We start from the raw sequence: 20,723 nt of genomic DNA, 5'->3' as shown, positions 1-20,723 counted from the left end.
TTTCAGTTTTAAGATATCTTTTGTCACAAAATTGTGGATTCATTGCTTGTTTCATCAAAAGTAGTTTTCTAAATATATGCTAGGTAAATGGGAAGCACAAAATAATGATGTGATAAATGTTTTTCTGTAGGTATTTTTGAGCTGACTTTCTTCCATGACTACTAAAATCAATTAAACCATGGATACTTATACCAGGGCCCGAAGCAGTCAAAGAAAGCCTAAAGTGTCAATGAAAAAGGTAAACAGCTATTTTGTTCTTTTAAAAAAAATCTAATTCTTTGTGATCTGAATCTTGAGAGTTAGATTGAAGAAAATAAGCTGACAGGTCCGGTACATTTTCATTTTTGTTTTGTCTTAATAGGCTAAAGATTTAAGGAGGCAAGTAGTTTTCAGATTGCTTTTGCTTTGGTACATTTGTAAATCTGGGAAACTGAGTAACTTAAACAAAGGACATAGTGGACTTATCTCTTACTTCATGTTTTCTGTAGTTCTTATGAAATCTAGAAGGTTTTCAGAAAAATTGCAACTGTTAGATGATGATTACCTTATTTAGCAAACCTAAATATTTTATTTGGGAGTAATAGGTGTTCATATTAGTATAGTTTCCTACCACAAAAGAAAATATAAATATGTTGTTTACAGTCAAATCTTATTTTTGACATTTGTATTAAGGGTGTTATAATAAGACATATCTACAAAAATTAATTCCACCCCAGGTTCTTGACTGACTTATGCTCAAGTTCACATGAACTTCTGCTGGGCAATGCTTTTGGTGAAAAATAAAATCTGTCCTCCATTTGTTATGGAGGGTATTCATAACAGTTTTTGTTGTTGTTGTTTCATTTAGGGTGTGATGTTTAGCAGCTTTAATAATCTTACATGCTTTTTTGAAATAAGTCATTTTAGATTGGGGAATATCAGAAGTCTTTCCTCAATGATTTTCTTTCTGTTTAAAACTAGATTTTTTTTCTAAATGCTCTTAAAATCTACACAGTTACTCAGATAGCCTTGAAATTTGGGGTGCCTCCTGGTGGTGCAGGGTTCTGACCAACGAGTTCCCAAAATATAGCTCCTGAAAAAAACAGCTTTTCTAAAAGTTGATGGATTCTAGCAGCCTGTTTTTGCTCACAGATAGAGATCAACCCAGGGCTCCAATCATTGCATCACAGTTTCACATACTCAGAGTTACCTCCAACAGAGTGCATGGCATCGACCAGCCCATTGAGGGAAATCAAATTTAAATGTTGACAAACGTCTTTGCATGCCTACTGGATTACACTGAGCATGTGTGGACAGAAGAATTAACAGAATTGTTGGCCTTCAAAGTTGCACATGAGCTGGATGTTCAAGGAAATATACAATAGTCCTTTGAACCTGACCCACCCCAGGCAATGTCCGTTCTACTCACACCTTGGGCATGAATGTTTAAAAGATTTGGTGGCATATCGCTAAATTCTGTCTCTGTTAGGGTTTTGTTTTTATTTTATAAATAAATATAATCTAAATATTTTAATAAACTATATATGTGAATGCTTGCTGGAGGATAAAGGCATTTTATGGGGTGGAGTAGTGGAGGTAATATAGGTGAGAAGGATTTGTGGCTGCATCAGGTTGAGGGGGATAAATGGGGATAGGTGGTAGGGGACATGAGAGGGGTTGGGAAGCCTGTCAGCCCCACATTCTTCCATTCTCTCTGTGCGTGTCAGGATTGGGGGGGGGGGGGGAAGTCTGAGCCCCTCTCTCTCCCTGCCCTATGTGAGCTGAGATCTAGGGTTCCTGCTCTCAGAGGTGTCTGAGCCCCACTCCCTGATCCTCTCTGTGTGCACCATGGTCTTGGGGGTCCCTGTCCCTCTGGGTGGGGGGGTCTAGGCCCCTCTCCCTGCCCCCCTCATGCGACCTGGGATATGGAGGAGGCCATGGTTCTTTGGGGGTATGAGCCTCCCTCTCTTCCCCCCCCGGGGTGTCTGTGGCAAGATCTGAGGGATCCCTTGCCCATCTATGGGGGTCTGACCTCCTTCCATGTGCCCACTCATATGAGCCAGGTTCTGGAGGGCTTGTCTTTGTGGGTGGGTCTGAGACCCTCTCCTTTCCCCATCTCATGTGAGCTAGGATCTGGGGGGGTCCCTGCCCACATGGGGTGTCTGAGCTCTACTCCCTGCCTCCTTTTGTGTGTGCCAGGATCTGGGGTAAGCCCTGCCTCACTGGGTGCGAAGCTGTAGTATTGATCTCAAAGGCCTAAAGAATTAAAGCTGTTTATAAACTCTTTGACTGTCAACATTAAACAGATAGGTAAGTTAAACAGAGGCCTTGGTTTTACTCCGTTACATGGCAAACACCCAAAAGCATTAGTTCAAATTAAAAGTTTATTGATTAAACATAAGAAAGAATAAGAAATTAAAACACATTTATATTGAAACTGTGGTTGAGTGATTATGCAAAACAAACTTAGTCAAAACCTTTAAAGTCTCTCTTTTTGGAGACAAAATATGAGTCTCTTATTTTCAGAGCAACCTTTCTTTGATGAAAAGGAAAAGGTATTTTCATTCTGTCCTGGTGCGTAGAGGACATTTACTTATTCTGTTCTAGATAGACAAGATGGAGAGACAGGATAGAAAAGAGGTATGAAATACGGCTTTTTTGGGTGTTTTTGGAACAGTGGATCGCTGGTTAGTTACAAGCTGGTGCTTTGGCTGACAAGTCAACCACAACACTTGCTGCTTGGACCTTGGCTTACAATCTGGTCAGGGATGTCATCTGATTATATCTTTTCTTCTTACACAAGGCAGGCTTGGATGAATACAGCAGAGTTGACTTCAGGATTTGATGAAAAGACAAGAGAGTGAGAGAGAGGATAGAGATAGTGGGGGTAGAAAATAACAAGGGAAGAGAAAACAATACAGGATCTTCTGTGCCTTTGCAGTGCAGTCAATTAGATATCCCACTGATGGGCAGAGGATTGTATAATGTGAGTTGCAGTGTTGTAGCTGTGCTGGTCACAGGATATTAGAGAGACAAGGTGAGGTAATATCTTTTATTGGACCAACTTTGGTTGGTGAGAGAGACAAGTTTTTGAGCTACACAGAGTTCTCTGAAGCTTGTCGAAAGTTTGTCTCTTTCACCAACAGAAGTTGGTCCAATAAAAGATACTACCTCTCCCACCTTGCAGGTGAAAACAAAGTTCCTTGTACAAGATCAAGGCTGGCCAGCCAGCTTTCCTTTCAGGAAGAAGGTCCTTTTAGATGAGCCCATGATGAGCTGAGATGAATTGCAGTGCTGGTGGTTTGGCAGATGAGCTGGGGGATGCAGGATGGGATGGGAGATAAGAGGGAGAACTGAACTGATCTTTTTTCAAAGTCCCTTTTTCAAGAAACCCCAAAAGGGAAAAAAGGGGCAATATAATTCATTCCCCCTTATTATGTTGTTCACCAATTAGATTTAATACCCGTCACACCAATTTTGGTCTATTCGCTTCTGGTTCCATGTCTTCGGTTTTGACCAAGCATAATTTCAACAGTCCTTGGTTTAGGCTAATCTAGCTTCATTGTCTTGTTCTCTTGCACTTGTTACAACTTTTAACATTGTAAACAACTTCAAGGTTTTTCATGGTTATTGTAACATCTTATGATCTTTCACATACTTTTCATTTGAGCTCACAACAAGGGTGCAGTTTAGAGGTCAGGTAGTCAAAACAGCTTAAAATGGGCAAGCTCAGAGCATGCACAAAGAACACAGTGGGTATGTCTACACTGCAATTAACTTGCGGCTGCCCTATGCCAGCTGATTTGGGATGGCAGGGCTCATGCTAAGTGGCTGTTTAATTGCGGTGTAGACATTTGGGCTGGAGCCTGAACTCTGGGACCGTCCCACCTTACAGAGTCCTGGAGCCTAAGTTCCAGTCCGAGCCTGAATGTCTAACTGCAATTAAACAGCTTCTTAGCCTTAACCTGAGTCAGCTGGCATGGGCTAGCCATGAGTGGTTAATTGCAGTGTATACATACCCATGGCTGAAACTGAGGTGAGGCTCTAAGAACAGGCACGCTTGATGCATGTCAGAACCTCTCCAGCACCATGAGGGGGGATGAGAACACCTACTGACATGAATGGAGCAATTCACATGTCTCAGACCTATTGTTTTAGGCTGTATTCATCTCCTGGAGGTGTTCTTATTCATGAGACCATCACATTGAGATGAATGGGCCATTTCATACCTCCCTGAGGCTCCTATGGCTGCAGATTCCTGTGTAGAGCTGTGTACTGCATTTACTGAGAATGTGAGAGTGATGTGAGGGGAAACCCAGACATCTCCACATTTCCCAAAAGGGTAGTTAATTGGATTATAGTGCATGCTCCTTGCTTTGTTCCATGGAGCCAGCCAGTATGGTGGTAATGAGCCACCCTCCTTTTCTTCTCCTATTGAAACCCTCCTTGCAGTCTGGCTTTCCTTTTCTGCAGACTCAGACCAAAACATGTACAAGAATTTTTGTCAACTACTGTGATACTTCAAAGGAGTTTTTCATTATCTGCCAAAGCATTCGGGTGTGTGGATGTGGCCTTGGGGAGTGCTCTATCGTTTGGAGCCCAAGCAGCCATCTTTACAAAAGAAACTCGTTGAATTCAAGTGAAAGCTTAAGAGTTTACTAGATCGGAAGATTGTTTAATTAAGGGGCAACATTGTAAAAGTGAAAGCACTCCAACAGTCATATTTGGTGTATCTGCAAATAGTGAAACTCTTAAGCCTCATGTAATCGTAAATGTGTCTGATTTTGTTAGTTTTTGTTATGGTTGGTATCTGCTGCAGCTAGTCAGTTAAATCAGTTCCCCTCTACAGTGACAGTCACCTGATAAATTCATGACATGGCTGCAGATCTTTGGGAGCAGCTCTTTAGATGAGTTCAAGAGAGCCAGTAGCCCTTACAACAATCTGATGAAAGTAGAGATGGTTTTTGTTTATTTTTTAACATTTGTTCAGTATGAGTGGGAAGCATCTGTACATGTGGACTTCCTGTTTTACTGTCCACTGAGAGGATGTGGCAAAGTTTTGAATTGCTGCTTTAAGCTAGGAAAAGAAGTGACAAGGATTTTCTTTGCTGAATACAGTTTTTCCTTGCTGAATACAGCACTTCACTGATCAGCACTGGTTGCTCCAAATGGTTCTCAGGGTGAAATATGTACATCCTCAGTATAACTAATAAGAGTGAAGCCTTTGTTGATCAGTTGCTGATACTAGGACTCTTCACCGAACATCTCACGGTTTTCTGGTTGTCTCTGTGGGAGGAATAGGCAGAACTAGCAAGTGCAGCTTTGAGAATACTCCAGTTTTTGGCCATAACATAACTGGGAATTATATACATTGGTTGCTATTAAGAACAAATCCTGCTCCTGACTTGTGGATGAAGATGCTGTACCTCTACCTGAAACCTGAGTTCTCCTTCAAGTGGTTGTGCACATATACATTCTACTGCAGGTGTAAGTATGCCCAGTGCACTTGAGTTGGAGACTTTCCTCCCCAGAAGTACAACTAGGTAGCACATATAGCCCTATTCTCTTTGTGTTATCAGATGAGGACATAAAAGGGGCACGTCTGCTGCCTCCTTCTCAATTCCTTCTCACCACCTATGGTGACAGCTGGAGCTCCCCATAGCATTTGCTTCATTTAGCCAGCTTTTCAGAACTCTTTTAGTGTATACAGTTAGTTAGTTAGTTTAGATAATATTTTTAATTGTTAGCAGGAGAATTTATTATAAAAAAAAAAAAAATCCCCAGGATTTAAGTAGTTTTCCGTGTGCAGGGCTGTTATCCCTGTCACAGATAGGCATAAGAGTGCTTGGTTTCTTTCAGAAAACCTCAAGTCCAACCCAATGACATTAGTGCATGCCTACCTATAGCTCCTGGGCCACATGGCCTTGTGCACATACATAACTCCACATACCAGACTTCCCCTTATGCTGAATGAAGGCCTGCAGACAGTGATCATCCTTCCAGGCATCCTCTGGACATGCAGATTTGCGTACCTGCATGAGTGCTTCAGTCTCTGGATTGGTGGCTGGATCTGTGAAATGCAAGCAAAGGAGATCCATTTCTGTCCCCAGAACCAACTCTGACTCTGGTAATAGATGCATCTACCAAAGGCTGGAGGGGCCTATCTCAGTCAACTTCAAGCACAAGCTCTTTGGTCACCATGAAGTTTTACTCCACATAAATGTGCTGGAGAGCCAAGCTATTCATCAGGCCTGCAAGATGTTTATGGTCCACCATCAAGACCCAGATGATACAAGTTATTAGGGACAACGCCACTGCCATGATTTATCTAAACAGGCAGGGAAGTGCAAGATCATCTCAGCTATGCCAGGAAGCTGTCCTTCTATGGATTCTGTGTATAAAAACTATGTCTCCTGGAATGTGTTCCACCTTCCTTGAGTGAGAGAAACAATTGTGGATTCCCTCAGTAGGGTTTTCATAGACCAATACGAATGGTCAATCAGAAAGGATGTTCTCCTTCAGATTTTCCACTACGGGGGTATCTAGTAATAGACTTGTTTGCAACCAACCTGAACAGGTGCAGGAGATTTTGCTCCAGAAGGGACTGCAACCTGGCTCAGTCAGAGATGCCTTCCTTCTCCCTAGGTCCAGACATCGTTTCTATGCTTTCCTGGCAGTTCCTCTCATTCCAAGGTTACTCAGGAAACTGAAAAGAGACAAAGCAACATTTAATCCTTGTCACACCATCATGGTCAAGGTAGCATTGGTATCATCTTTCTGTCTGGTTGCCAATAACGTTACCTCTAGTCGAGGATCTCCTGTCTCAGAACCAGGGTAAGTCTCTACATCCCAACCACCAATGTCTCAACCTCATGGCATGGACAATCTCTGGGGGGTGGATTGATTTAAATCAGGACAGTTTAAATCACCAAGTGGAAAGCCTTCATTTAAATCATTGAGTTCTATCAGCTTTTCCATGTGTACCTCAATTGTTTTCTAAAGAAAGGTGCATTCTCATTAGTTGATATAACCATTAAAACATGATGATTTATAACTAAATAGAACCGTAACACTAGATTTGGGACATTTTTTTTGCTACCTAGGAGTATACACTTTAATATACATTTATTTAAGAAATTTTATAGCTTAATTATGGTAGAATTCTCATGAGAAATTGTGCTCCGGAGAGGTTCAGATCATCTTGGTGAGCAGCAGAAAAGAATTCACTAGAGCATCATATGGAGCAAAGTGGAAGAGATTTTCAATTTGGGTGCAATCTCAACAGTTTTTGTCCCATCCCACAGAGGTGACTATGTGCTGGACTATCTGATGCAGCTAAAGTCATCAGGCCTTTCATTAGTTCTGTCAGAGTCTACTAGTTTCCATTTCTGCACTGCCTCTATCAATAGAAGGATTTTCAATTTTCTCCAACCAACTTGCTTCCCGATTCTTGAAAGGTCTATTCAACATTTACCTTCCTGTGTGTGATTCTGTATCGGATCTCAATCTAGTCATCTGCAAACTGGAAGGATTCCCTCCTGCCCCACTCTCTCTTTGAACCTATGGCTACAACCTGACTATCTTTATTGACTATGAAGACCTCTTTTCTGGTGGCAATCACTTCCACAAAGAGGATTGCAGAACTTCAGTCTCTCCTGGCTAACAAGGTTTCCCTTAAGCCACGCCATAAGGTCATGCCTAAGGTAAAGTTAGCTTTCCATCTGAACCAAACTATTCATCTCCTGGTATTTTCAGTGAAATCTCATTCTTCCTGAGCCGAAGAAAGATTTCATACCTAGGATGTTTGTAGAGCTTTGGCATTCTACCTGGACGGCATTAAGTCCTTTAGAATCTCTCCGAGGCTTTTTATAGTCTATGCAGAGAGAGTTAAGGGTCAGTCAGTGTCTGCTCCGTGAATCTCACATTGGATTTCTGACTATGAATAATATAGTAATATATGGAGATATACACCTATCTCCTAGAGCTGGAAGGGACTCTGAAAGGTCATTGAGTCCAGCCCCCTGCGTTTACTAGCAGGACCAAGTACTGATTTTGCCCCAGATCCCTAAGTGGCCCCCTCAAGGATTGAACTCACAACCCTGGGTTTAGCAGGCCAATGCTCAAACCACTGAGCTATCCTTCCTCCTCTGAAGCTCTTGAAGCTGTGCTATGGTCTTTCTAAAGTCTTTCCTCCACCAAGAATAATGGCTCACTCCACCAGGGCTCAGTCCACTTCATCTGTCTTTCTGAGCAATAGCCCTGTAGCTGATATCTGCAAAGCAGCAACATGGGGGTCTGTACATACTTTTTCTAGCCATTATGCCGTCACTCAAGGATGGAGTAGGAAGATTAAATGGGAGTAGGAATATTAAATGAATAGCAAAATAAGACACTATGACTAATTTATATCAAATGGACAAAACATTTACAGTATTAATTTCATTTTAAAATATTTCACTTGCTTACTGTTACCTTTCTGTGTAAATAACTGTTTTAGTTGTTGTTGGGATGTTGTACAATCTCCAGTGAGAGGGCAAGTGATCCAGGAGACAAGCACTCTACTAAAATGTGTTCCACAACTTGAACAGTTTTAAGAATCCTTAATCTAGGTTTACATTCTTCTTTTGTCTGACAGTTTTGAAGATGCTACCTCAATCTCCAATATCAGGGCGTAGAAAGATAATAGTGCTGCTCACTCTGGAATTATCAGGCATCTTATGGAGTGGCATGTTATACCATTTTTCTGCAGCCATGTTTAAGATTCAATTGTAAGACATAAGACAAAATTTTACCATAAAGTGATTATTTTTTCCTGATGGTATGTCGACAGCTCGAACGTTCCCTGATTAAATTTGTGTGTCTACTACTTTTGCTGATCTTTCAGAAGCTATTCAAGATTTAGGTAACTTTGTTGTTAATTTTGTACTTCAGTGTTAGTAGGTTCAACTCATTTTTTCATTTACTTCATTCTTTTGCACCAACTTTATATCTGGCTGGCTAGTTTTGCAGACATGTTTCCAATTACTGCTTAACTGCAGTCCTTCTCTTTCAGGAACTACCTTAGCATTTCTTACAGAAATAAAGAAGACCTAGGTTTTTTTCAAACTGGTGGCCTTCTGCAAAGTACTTTCTTGCAGTAAAATGAGATGGCACCAAGTTTTTTTTTTTTTTCCCCTGACCTGAAGAGTCAAGTAGTTTTGTTTATCTTTTTGTTCAGTTTTACCAACCTTTTTTTCCTATAGATTTTAAATTCCAGGTATAATAAACAAGTTTTTGATTATTTTGTTCTTTATCTTAATTACAGAATTGTCAGATTCTACCAGCTTTTAGGTACCTATTTTACAAACATCTGTAATAGTCTTCTGTTCATGTGGTGCCTCTCCTGTTAAATATTTGCACCAAGAAACTCATGCAATGAACCCTGTTCTTTCATCATTCTTTCAGTGGCTACGTGGGAGACCGAGTGAATATATTACTTGTTAACTGCTGAAGCCTCCTCATTTTTTGTGTTTGTTTACCATAGGAAGAACAATTTTAAATTGTTGCCTATGTAAAAGAAAAGTGTACAGGTTCCATTTGCAGGTACAGAGTGATATAGGGGGCCTTTCTTTGTATCTGCCTGGTACTTTATTCCCTGCTCATCCTAAGAGTCCAGGTATTGTTTGAACTAATCAGTAGCAACTCCTGTTTTCTCTCTACTGTTGTTATAGACCATCTCAGCTAGGACTTGGCATTTTTGGAAAGAATGTGGCTTTTTTGCATTGAGGGGTATTCTTTTGGTTGGAGAGAAGCGTAGGTCTGTTGGCAGTTTGAAAGTTGCATGATTCCCCATAATCGTAAGTAGCATTTAAATTTTGCAGCTGATGGCTGGTGGCCTGTACACACAATAGTTTGAAACAGTGTTCAGAAAAACAGTTGTATGTTTGTGGAAAAAATACCCCACATTTAAAATTCTGCTCAGCTTTTTCATTTGCTGTACATTTATGTGTTTCTCCATTGCCTTTCAGGATTTCACTGATGGTGTACTACGCTCTGTGAAATCATTGCTACAGAGCAGAAAAGAATTATGTAACGTGTCCGCTGAAGACTGTTTAAGGCAGGAGGAACAGGACAATTTTATTGAGGTTTGACATCGCATGTCTACTTACACTGTTGTATAAATATGAAGGATGCTTTTAGTTCACAACAGAATCAGAAGCTGCAGGATTGTATAATGTGCAGTAGAACATGACTCTGAATTGCAAATAAACTCTACCCTCCTACCTAATTAATTGGTTTTAGGTTCACCAGAAGAGTGAAGAATGGTGGAGTTTACCAAAAGAGTAAACATTTCCGCTTTTTGAGAAATATCATGTGGTCTAAAGTCTAAGAAAAGAAGATGCAATATCTAATTTAATCCAGAAATGGATTATGATGTCCTGGCTTTGTTTACATATACTACTATGAATTAACTTAATGAGGACCAATCATCAGATATTTCAAAGAAATGTAATGCAGCTTTCTGCATATTAACCACTTCTAGTAAAAACAAAAATTATGTTTGGTCTCAAACACTTTTTAAACTGGCCAGGTTAATTTAAATTATACTGTTTCATTTCTTTAACTAGGACAACTAAATTATATTATTTAGAAATCAAATAGATTAAAACATTGTTGACTTTCTTTTTAACTTGACTATAACTTGAAGTTATCCTGATTATTTTAATGTAAGATATAGTAAACTTTCTTTACATTAAAAAGTATTTCAGTCTGCATTCTGTCATGGTTAATACAGCATACAAAGTATTAAACTGTGTAATTAAAGATCATATCATGAATGCATTTGAACAGGTTGTGTTTTGTGATACTGTGATTGGCCACTGAAAGTGGTAGATTCTCCTTACAGTATACTTTTAAGGACTTTCTCCAGTTTGGTTTTAAATTTCTCAGGACAAAAATGGTGGGATTTCTGAGTATCTAACAAAATCTAACAAGATACAAGAGAGTAACCTCATTGTCAAGATCTTGCAGGGCATATTAGAGATGATAGTGGCCTTCATGAAATTTAAATTTGCCTGTAATTAAAACAGAGAAAACATTGGATTCATCGTAGAGATTAGTTCTCATCTGAAAAGTGACTTTTTGTAAAAATGGCATATTCTTGCTCAGTAAATCTGTTCCCCCTTTGTGCGTTTATAGTCATATCTGCTGACTTACTGACAATGTAAGTTTACTTCTGTTTTTGTAGGGGTAATACAGCTGTGGGAGTTGGAGCTGGATTCTCTTCTGGCTCATGTATTATCAATAGAGTTGTTAAAGTTTTAATTGAAGGACCACATTTTTTCCTCTATTATATTATGCAATCCTGGTGAAGTCTAACACAGATGTTCCACAGATTTAAATGAGGGTATAATTTGAATAACATGGAGTTGCACAGGTATAACTAATAGCAGAATCTGGTCTGTATGAGAAGAAAAATATCCAGCTTGATTTTCAGAGCCGCAGGGTGAGTTTGCACTTGGGCAGTTAGAAAAGCCTTCTACCTTTACAGGAACTCCTCACTTAAAGTCGTCCCGGTTAACGTTGTTTCGATGTTAAGTTGCTGATCAATTAGGGAACATGCTCGTTTAAAGTTGTGAAATGCTCCCTTCTAACGTCGTTTGGCAGCCGCCTGTTTTGTCCACTGCTTGTAGGGAGAGCAGCCCGTTGCAGCTAGCTGGTGGGTGGTTGGAACAAGGGTGGACCAGCAGCCCCCCATCAGCTCCCCACTCCCCTAAATTCCCTGTGCAGCAGCTGTCCCTCCCCCCACTAGCACGTGCTGCTCCTGCCCTCTGCCTTGGAGCTGCTCCCAAAGACTCCTGCTTGCTGTATGGGAGGGAGCGGGGAAAAGGGGGGCTAATGTCAGGGTGTCTCCCCCTGCTCCTGCACCCCGCTTACCCCATCTTCCATAGAGCAGGGGGGACATACAATGGAGGGAGGGAGCTTCTCAGGTCTCAGCAAGCTGATTTAATTAACAAGGCAGTGTACTTAAGCCTGGGGTCAGCTACTTAAAGGGGAAATGTGCATTTTTTTTTTCTCTCACACACAGGGTGTGTGTCTCTGTTTGCCCTCCCTCCTTTCCTGCTGCCTTGTAGAGTGTTGTGAGAGTTAACCCTTGAGGGGCTCAGTCAGTTGTTAGTTCATTTAGCAGTAAGGCATTCCCTGGGAAATATCCCACCCTCTGACTCCTCCACCTCAACCAAGCTTTACAACCATCACTGTGTACTATTATTAAATTGTTTGTTTAAAACGTATACTCTGTGTGTGTGTGTGTGTGTGTGTGTGTGTGTGTATATATATATATACTCTTTTGTCTGGGAAAAAAATTTCCCTGGAACCTAACCCCCTCGTTTATATTAATTCTTATGGGGAAATTGGATTCACTTAACATCATTTTGCTTGAAGTCGCTTTTTCTAGGAACATAACTACAACGTTAAGTGAGGAGTTCCTGTACTTGCAAACTGAGCAGATTTTTTTTTTTAAATCATGAAGACAATAAATGTGGTACCCCACAAACCAATTAATACATTTGTCAAAATAGAATTGCATTTCAAGTAAAAACCCAAGAACAGTTTTCAAAAAAGACATCAGAAATTAGTTGATTCTACTATTGTCAGGATTCTTTTTGTTCCTTATTGTCCTTAACTCTGCTGGCTTTAGATTTCTCCTGTGTCCCTTTGCTTCCTTTAGCCGTTTTCCAGAGTTCTTAGCTTCTATATGATCTATATTCATTACTAACAACTTCCACTTTCTTCTATTTGTTATACATTATTTTTTTTATTAGGAAAAATATTTTAATTTTAAGGATAGTTAAGCACTGGAACAGGTTACCAAGGGAATTCCTGTTGTTGGAGGTTTTAAAGAACAAACACCTGACAGGGATGATCTAGATGTACTTAATCCTGCCTCAGTGTAAGGGGTTGGACTAGATGATTTCTTGAGGTCATTTCCAGTCCTACATTCTATGGTTTCCTGATGAGCAGTGTGATTAAAATGTTAATTTAATCTGTATGATTGCATTTCAACATAAGGTATACTGAACGAGTTTGATTAAAAAACAACTTGTGTTGGATTTTTTTTTAGTATCTTTCGAACCTTTCAGTTCAAACTGCATTCATTCAAAACTATTTGAATTTTATAAAGGCAGTTTCTTCAAATATAGTATCATATGGTGAGTAAAGGAGATAGAACAATTGCAGTACAAATCTGTGCATATTGGCTGAATTGAAGAGGCATTATCAACTTCAATGTTTTATGAAAATAGCACCTCATTTAACAGATCTGCTTTTTTGTATATATTCTGTCTGCTTACCTTACTGACAGCCTTTTATTAGTTTTAACTCTTATTACCACTGCAGAACCAGTGAAATTATTAGAAAGTGAGATTCGAAAGTGAGCTGAATTCTCTTTGACTCGCTTATCAACATAATTATTAACCAAGGTCCAATTTCAGCATCTTTATTACTAGTGATATGTAACAGAAAAATAATAGCTTGACTTTCAGCATCCAGGTTGAGTTTGTTTATTATGTAAATATTTTCCTAGATTAAATTTGCATATTATAAACACACTGCATGTGGGCAAATTGGAGAAAGTCCAGAGAAGAGCAGCAAAAATTATTAAAGGTCTAGAAAACACGACCTCTGAGGGAAGATTGAAAAAATTGGGTTTGTTTAGTCTGGAGAAGACTGCGTGAGGGACATAACAATTTTCAAGTACATAAGAGATAGTTACAAGGAGGAGGGAGAAAAATTGTTTTTGTTAACCTCTGAAGTTAGGACAAAGAGCAATGGATTTAAAACTACCATTGCTGCAATTTAAGTTGGACATTAGGAAAAACTTCCTAACCATCAGGGTAGTTAAACACTGGAATAAATTGCCTAGGGAGAGAGTGGAATCTCTGTCATTGGAGATTTTTTGAGAGCAGATTAGACAAACACCTGTCAGGGATGTTCTAGATAATACTTTGTCCTGCCTTGAGCACAGGGGATTGGACTGGATGAGCTCTTGAGGTCCCTTCCAGCTTACAATTTTATGATTCTAAGAGACTGGAAAGGGAGTATAGGACTGATAGATAGGACAGATAGGATGAGTAGCCAAGAGGGGTAAACAGACTGAGCGAGGAGACTGGGTAAAGGGAGTTGTGGTAGGAGAGAGCGGAACTGGGACTTTCTGAGCAAGGATATTAGGACTAGGTGTGGGGAGTGGGGGGGACTGGGAGGGGGGGGGAGCGGGGCTTGAACAGTGGGCCGGGGGGGACTGGCTAGGCAAGGAGATTGGGACTGGGATGATAAGCCGGAGGAGTGGAGACTGGGACAAGGAGTCTGAAGTGGGGAAGAGACAGGACTGGGTCTGGGACAGGTTGATGGGAATGAGGCAGAAGGGGATAAGCTTGTGGGGGATGGGCAAAATAGTCTGGGCCCTGTAAAGCACACTCCCTCCAGAGCCTGGAATAGCACCCCAAATTCCTGAGTGTCACTCTTGTTCTGCTGTCGTTGAATAGCTGAGAAGCCCACTGGCAAAGCGTGACTCATCTCTAATGCTGGTCCACAGAGGATGACCACCTACTACCGATATCAGTTACTCAGTTAGCTCAAGTAATAGAGGTTTGTGTGGCGGATCTAAATTTTCCGCTCTGCTGATGACCTATGTGGACCCAATATGAATGCCACATGATAGAATTCCTGGGGGGTTTTTTTAGTTAGCTTTTTTAAAAACCTAGGAAATTATATTACCCCCCCCCACCCTACATTATGGGAATATTAGATTGCAAAATCAAGCAATCCAAACTTAGAAATGCCAGAGTTAAGTTTGTGTGTGCAACCTTAATTCAGCTGCCTTGTGCTTATGTGTTACAGTGCCATCTTTAAATTACATATTGTTTTTTCCTCAGGACCCTTGCTTGCCTCATTCAGTGCATAAGATGGATCTGTTCTGGGGATGAATCAAGATTGTATAGTGAAGGAGGCTATTGTCTATAGGACTCCTGTCTCATATGTTCCAGAAGTTGGAAGGCATGCAGTGAATGAGGCAGGGGATTGCAGGAAGAGAAGGAATGGTCTCCGGGTTAAGGCAGTTGAATGCTACCCTGGAGACTCATTTTCCATCTGTAAAATGGGGATAGTTCTGTTCCCTCATCTTACTGTGTGTGTGCGTGTCTTAAATTCATTAGTGTTTGTGAAGCACTAAGATACTATAGTGATGAACATCAGAGAAGAGCCCATGAGAAAATGAATAATTCTGCCTTCAGAGCAGGGTTTGTAATAATAATATGTGGTAAATATAGAACAGGGGTCGGCAACCTTTCAGAAGTGGTGTGCCGAGTCTTCATTCATTCACTCTAATTTAAGGTTTTGCTTGCCAATAATACATTTTAACGTTCTTAGAAGGTCTCTTTCTATAAGCCTATAATATATAACTAAACTATTGTTGTATGTAAAGTAAATAAGGTTTTTAAAATGTTTAAGAAGCTTCATTTAAAATTAAATAAAATGCAGAGCCCCCCGGACCAGTGGCCAGGACCCAGGCAGTGTGAGTGCCACTGAAAATCAGCTCACGTGCTGCCTTCAGCACCTGTGCTATAGGTTCCCTACCCCTGATATAGAACAATGAAACTAAAACACAATATTAAATATCTGCTAATTAAATGAGCACTGTCCTGTGCACTAAATGAGGCCTGGTCCTGTGGCTAAAATAGTATGTGATCATGTAATTAAAGATATCCTAATGAATATGCACCAGGAGGCAAAATTAAGGTTGTATAGGCAACTGTAATTTTGGCATTTCTTAACTTTTTTGTTTACGTGACTTTACAACCTTAATAATCTTTTTAAACTTAGTTTTTGTGTAATTAAAGTATATCTGAGATGGTGGTACACCTCTACCCAGATATAACGCTGTCCTCGGGAGCCAAAAAATCTTACCACATTATAGGTGAAACCGCGTTATATCGAACTTGCTTTGATCCCGCCAGATCCCTCCGGAGCACTACTTTACCACGTTACATACGAATTCATGTTATATTGGGTTGCGTTATATCGGGGTAGAGGTGTAATATATTTGAAGTCTGAGTAGTGGTTACCAAGATAAATAACATCAAATTCTGCAGATCTTGGATTTTTGCAGAATAGATGCCTGTATCACAGCTTTGACCTTAATATTAAACTGCTTTGTGACTGTTATTTTAGTAAATGTTTTAGCATCATTTGTATTGAAATCTGTATAGTGCATTCCCAAACAAAAAAATAAACCTATGTTAAAATGGAATTAAGATTGAGATTGTGGTATGGTTACAGGCTAGCTATCCCCTTTCTGGTCTCTGAGTACATACTGACTTTTACCTATCTTGGGATGGACTCTCATGATTTTTCCACTCCTAGACTGGGACATGTTGGATATCAATTGCTTACACCCTACAGCTGTGACTGGTTTTCAGGCACCTGAGTTTCTTTCCTTTGGGAATCAGTGACCATCGAGATTGACCAAGAGCCTTCCTGAAACAGTATTTTTATTTAGCACTTGGAACAAAGCATTAGATGAGACTTTTTTTTCCCTAATCTTATGATTCAAAACAAACTGTTAGATAGGTTTTCCTCCTAAATTATTGGAGCAAAACAGAACCAATTTATATTCTCCGAACAAGGCCATTTCTCCTGGCATAATGGATCTTGAGGATAACAGTATGAAGCTTTACTTTAAATAGTCATTACACTTTTCAGTTCTAAGCAGCTTTCTCTATAATTAGAAAACCAGGATACTCTTTCTGGATCTTGTATTTCAAATTGTTTGTATGCTTGTTTTACAGATCACATTTCTAGGTTTTGCTGGAGAGACAGATGCTGCTCATATGCAGGTAATGTACATACAAAAAATGACTTTGTCTCCAGCACTTGAGTTATAACTGAGATATTTTATGGTTTTTGGTGTGGGAGCCCTAATACTTATTTTACTTCAAGAATATGCCGTGGAACATGCTTTTTAAAATAAATGGTCTGTTTTAAACATTGAAATTAACAGTTTTTAATTTTTTTTTTATTTTCATATGACCGCCAGTGTTTTGTATTCATTTGGAATATAGAAGCCTGGAAAATCTTAAACCTCCATTTTTTTTTTTTTATTTTTTTTTTGTTAACTTGAGTGCCAGCCTTGGGGTCTGTGCTTTTTGAAATACCTGTGGCCAGATCTTAAGATAGTCTTAGGAGAGTTAGATAAGCAGTTCTTGTTTTTAAAACAAGAGTGTAACAAAAGTATGATGACTATTTCATGCAACTATAAAAATATTAGGGATTTAACCCTCTCGTGTGTGTTTAGTCTCAGGCCTGGTTTAACTTCAGAAGTGAGGATAAATCAGTGCTACTTTGTATGTGAACACTCTTGTAAACTATAGGTACAAGCTAAAATTATATCAGACAAGTTTAAAACAATGTAAGAAACTCCAGGCACAAAATTGTACTAGTTTAACTAAATCTGTTTAACAACTTACCTTTCATTAAATGCGTGCACGTTCTGTGTTGACAAGCCCTTAAACTACTTTGTAGTTCTCTCTCTCCTAGTTCCAGATGTTATAGGTCATATATTAAACTACTTTGCAATTCACGCTTTCCTCCTTCCCAACATGTTATAGGTCATATCAAAGTAGAACTTTTGACTACTGTGCAGTTAGAGTTTTACAAATAAGTGAGAAATATGATTTACTTGTAATTTGAAGTAGAGTGGTGTGAAATAAATATTAGAAGTATCACTGAGCTGTTGATTTTATTAGTACATTGTGGTTAATTTTAAAATTATTTTTGGTTTCAGGATGTCAGTATTTGCATTTAAACATGTGCAATAAAGTGTAAAAGAAAATCAGGAGACATAAAACTTATCTTGTACCTTTTAGACATTTTACTTTTTGTGTGTGTTCTTGTAATGGAAAATAATAGATGTCTTAGAAAACCACACCAAAGAGGCTGCTGATTAGGTCATGAACCCCAAAATGACTTATCCTCTCCACAGCTAATATAAATCACAAGGTGTATCGTGGAAGGTGTTAGTCATTAAATATAGAGGCTTTCATAGTTAACGGTCCATTGGTAAGTAAAAGCAAAAGGATAAATATTGTGAGTTAAATTGTGCTCAGACTTGCATTCAGTGCCAAGTACGCTAAGGGTGCTGTAAAAATAATCACTTTACAGATATTCTTCTAAGCACACAGGTCCAAACCTTGGGCTCTCTACTTGAGGTTGCACAAAGAATTCTGTTTACTAAGAGAAAGCTGGGTCCACTGTGTTCAATAATTTATATTGGATTGAGCATAATTTTAAAAAATTTCTCAATGTTTATGCTGTATTTAAAAAGTAAGTAATATAATATTAAACGCTCAATTTTTTCAGCATATTTATTTTAGGTAAACATAATTCCATGTTGACCAAGATCCTAGTTAAACATAAGCCTGAATTGATTATTTTTTTTTAAATATTCTGCTCAGATACAAACCCGATAATGGTGAACCTACAGCATGTGGAGATTACCAGATGGAAACAGTTGCATGCAAATGTTCCCTCTGTGTGTTTACATACCTGCTGTGATGTTCTGTTGCTCTTTACTACTCCCAAGTCTCTCCTTGGTGCTTTTAAAAGTTTCCCTGAGTCTTGAGAGGCAGTGATATTATATTTCTTCTGGTAGAGGTATCTTGAGATTTGAATTAGAACACTGTTGTAAACTAGCCCTTTAAGCAGGATTCCAATTTGGTGTGGGAATATAATTGGAAAACTGAAGGGAAAGAGAGTGGTGATTTTGATAGACTTAGAGGCTGGCGATATTTATTTAACTTTCTAGTGCTCCAGATCAAAAAATTTCCTTACCATTAACATATTAGTTTTATGCTTAGTGTGTGAATTTGTGTTTGAATTAGGAATTGGCTGCTGTTTCTGTAGAGCTCCCAGATGTTCTGAAATCACTCCATTTCTGTAGTCTAAATGAAAATGAAGTTATTTTTCTAAAGGATATAAATAAACCCATGGAAACCAGCGATGTCTCTAAACATCAGGTAAAATTCCTAATCCTTTTTATAAGGTACACGGAATATTAATGTGTTTTGCAGTTTTGCAGTTTCTTCATCTTACAAAGTAATCCTGGCAATAACCTGGCCAGGTATTGCTACTTTATTAATGCGTTTTGAAGCTATATGTGTTATATAAGTGCTCTGGTATTTTTAATGTTGTAGCTATTTTAGTCCCAGGATATTAGAGACACAAGGTGAGTAAAGTAATATATCTTTTGTTGGACCAATTTCTGTTGGTGAAAGACACACATCTTCGAGCTTACATAGAGTTTACACAGAGCTCACCCACCTTGTCTGATGGTATTTTTAATATTATTAATAGTGGTATAAATATTATACTGACTAAAGACATTCCTGCTGCAATTTATGAAATATTAAGAAATGCAAGGTACTTTATCATAGGTACTTTCCTCTCTCCTTCCTAGTTCTAGGAAGATACTCTGCTGTGGAAGCCATAAGCACTGAACTAGGCAACAGCAAATTGTGCAGGAAAATGTGCTAGGAACAAGTCCCTGTGGGGCCCTTTCTCCCTTCCTCTTCACCATTCAAAAGTCTGAGTCTCGATGGCCAAGGGGAAAAAATTGGAGACGTCCCCAAAGTGAACCACAGTTGGCTGTGTTGAACATGGCTGAGCATCAGCAGACTTGCCTGACGGTGAGCATGCAGTGAAAGCAGCTGAACTGCATGTTCAGCTGCCCTCTGCAAAATGCCTGTGTGCTCATCCAGTAGTCCACATACCTCTGCTCCCCACACCATAGTCCCTTTGTACTGCCATTTGGAAGGAAGATGAAACTGGTTGAGTGAGACCTGGTCTACTCTACAGAGTTAGGTCGACATAAGGCATCTCATTAGCCTAACTCTGTAAGCGTCTGCACTAAAATGTTGCTCCCGCCAATGTAAGTCACCCACTATGCTGAAATAATAACTCCATCTCTGAGAAGTATAGCGCTTAAGTCGATGTAGTTAGGTCGACAGCAGTGTCCTCCTAGTGAGATCGCACACCGGCGACAGAAGGCGCATAGGGTGGACATTAAAATTCAAATTAATTACTGTGGTGGCTGTTTGTTGACTTATGTCGACTAAATTTTGTGGTGTAGATATGCCCTTATTCTTCTCAGATATAGTGCTATTCTTCTGTCAAACAACAGGGGAGAGAAGTTACAGGATAGGCTAGGTGCTCCCAACACTTGATACTTCCCATTTCCTCTCCAAATGTCAGTAAAGATAGCTAGAATTTGTTAAAACTATTTTGACTAATAATGTATAATGAAGTAATTGTATTACTTGCAGGAGTAAAACTACTTAGAACAAACCAGAAGGGGTTTTTTTTTTTTTTCCCCTGTTTGTTTTGTTTTTGTTTTTGTTTAGTGTAACGATTTATTCATTCTAAAGAACTCCTATATTCAGAATGTACTTAGAGCAGGGGTCAGCAACCTTTCAGAAGTGGTGTGCCGAGTCTTCATTTATTCACTTTAATTTAAGGTTTCGCGTGCCGGTAATACATGTTAACGTTTTTTAGAAGGTCTCTCTCTATAAGTCTGGGGTGTGTGTGGAGGTGCAGGGCAGAAGGCTGGGTGTTGGGGGGAGGTCAGGGCACAGGGCTGGGGTGTGTGTGGAGGGGCACGGCAGAAGGCTGGGTGTTGGGGGCGACTCGAGGTCAGGGCAGAGGGCTGGGGGGGG

The 20,723-nt window shown here is 39.5% G+C and overlaps 1 protein-coding gene across 1 annotated transcript in view; it reads left to right on the top strand.

Moving 5' to 3' along the window:
- Positions 1 to 20,723, top strand: part of LOC112103173 (A-kinase anchor protein 11) — a 58,403-nt gene that overhangs the window by 4,882 nt on the left and 32,798 nt on the right. Inside the window, exons 2-6 of the mRNA XM_024194798.2 lie at positions 131 to 238; positions 9,987 to 10,103; positions 16,803 to 16,850; positions 18,894 to 19,054; positions 19,206 to 19,237. Of these exons, the coding sequence (XP_024050566.2) occupies positions 179 to 238; positions 9,987 to 10,103; positions 16,803 to 16,850; positions 18,894 to 19,054; positions 19,206 to 19,237 (418 nt within the window). The 5' untranslated portion in view covers positions 131 to 178. The remainder of the gene's footprint in view (positions 1 to 130; positions 239 to 9,986; positions 10,104 to 16,802; positions 16,851 to 18,893; positions 19,055 to 19,205; positions 19,238 to 20,723) is intronic.

Source organism: Terrapene carolina, unplaced genomic scaffold (genome assembly GCF_002925995.2).
Source record: "Terrapene carolina triunguis isolate 2854851 unplaced genomic scaffold, T_m_triunguis-2.0 Scaffold17, whole genome shotgun sequence".
NCBI classification, from domain to species: Eukaryota; Metazoa; Chordata; order Testudines; family Emydidae; genus Terrapene; species Terrapene triunguis.
The sequence above is the reverse complement of the archived record's forward strand: the minus strand, read 5'-3'. Positions and strand labels throughout refer to the sequence as shown.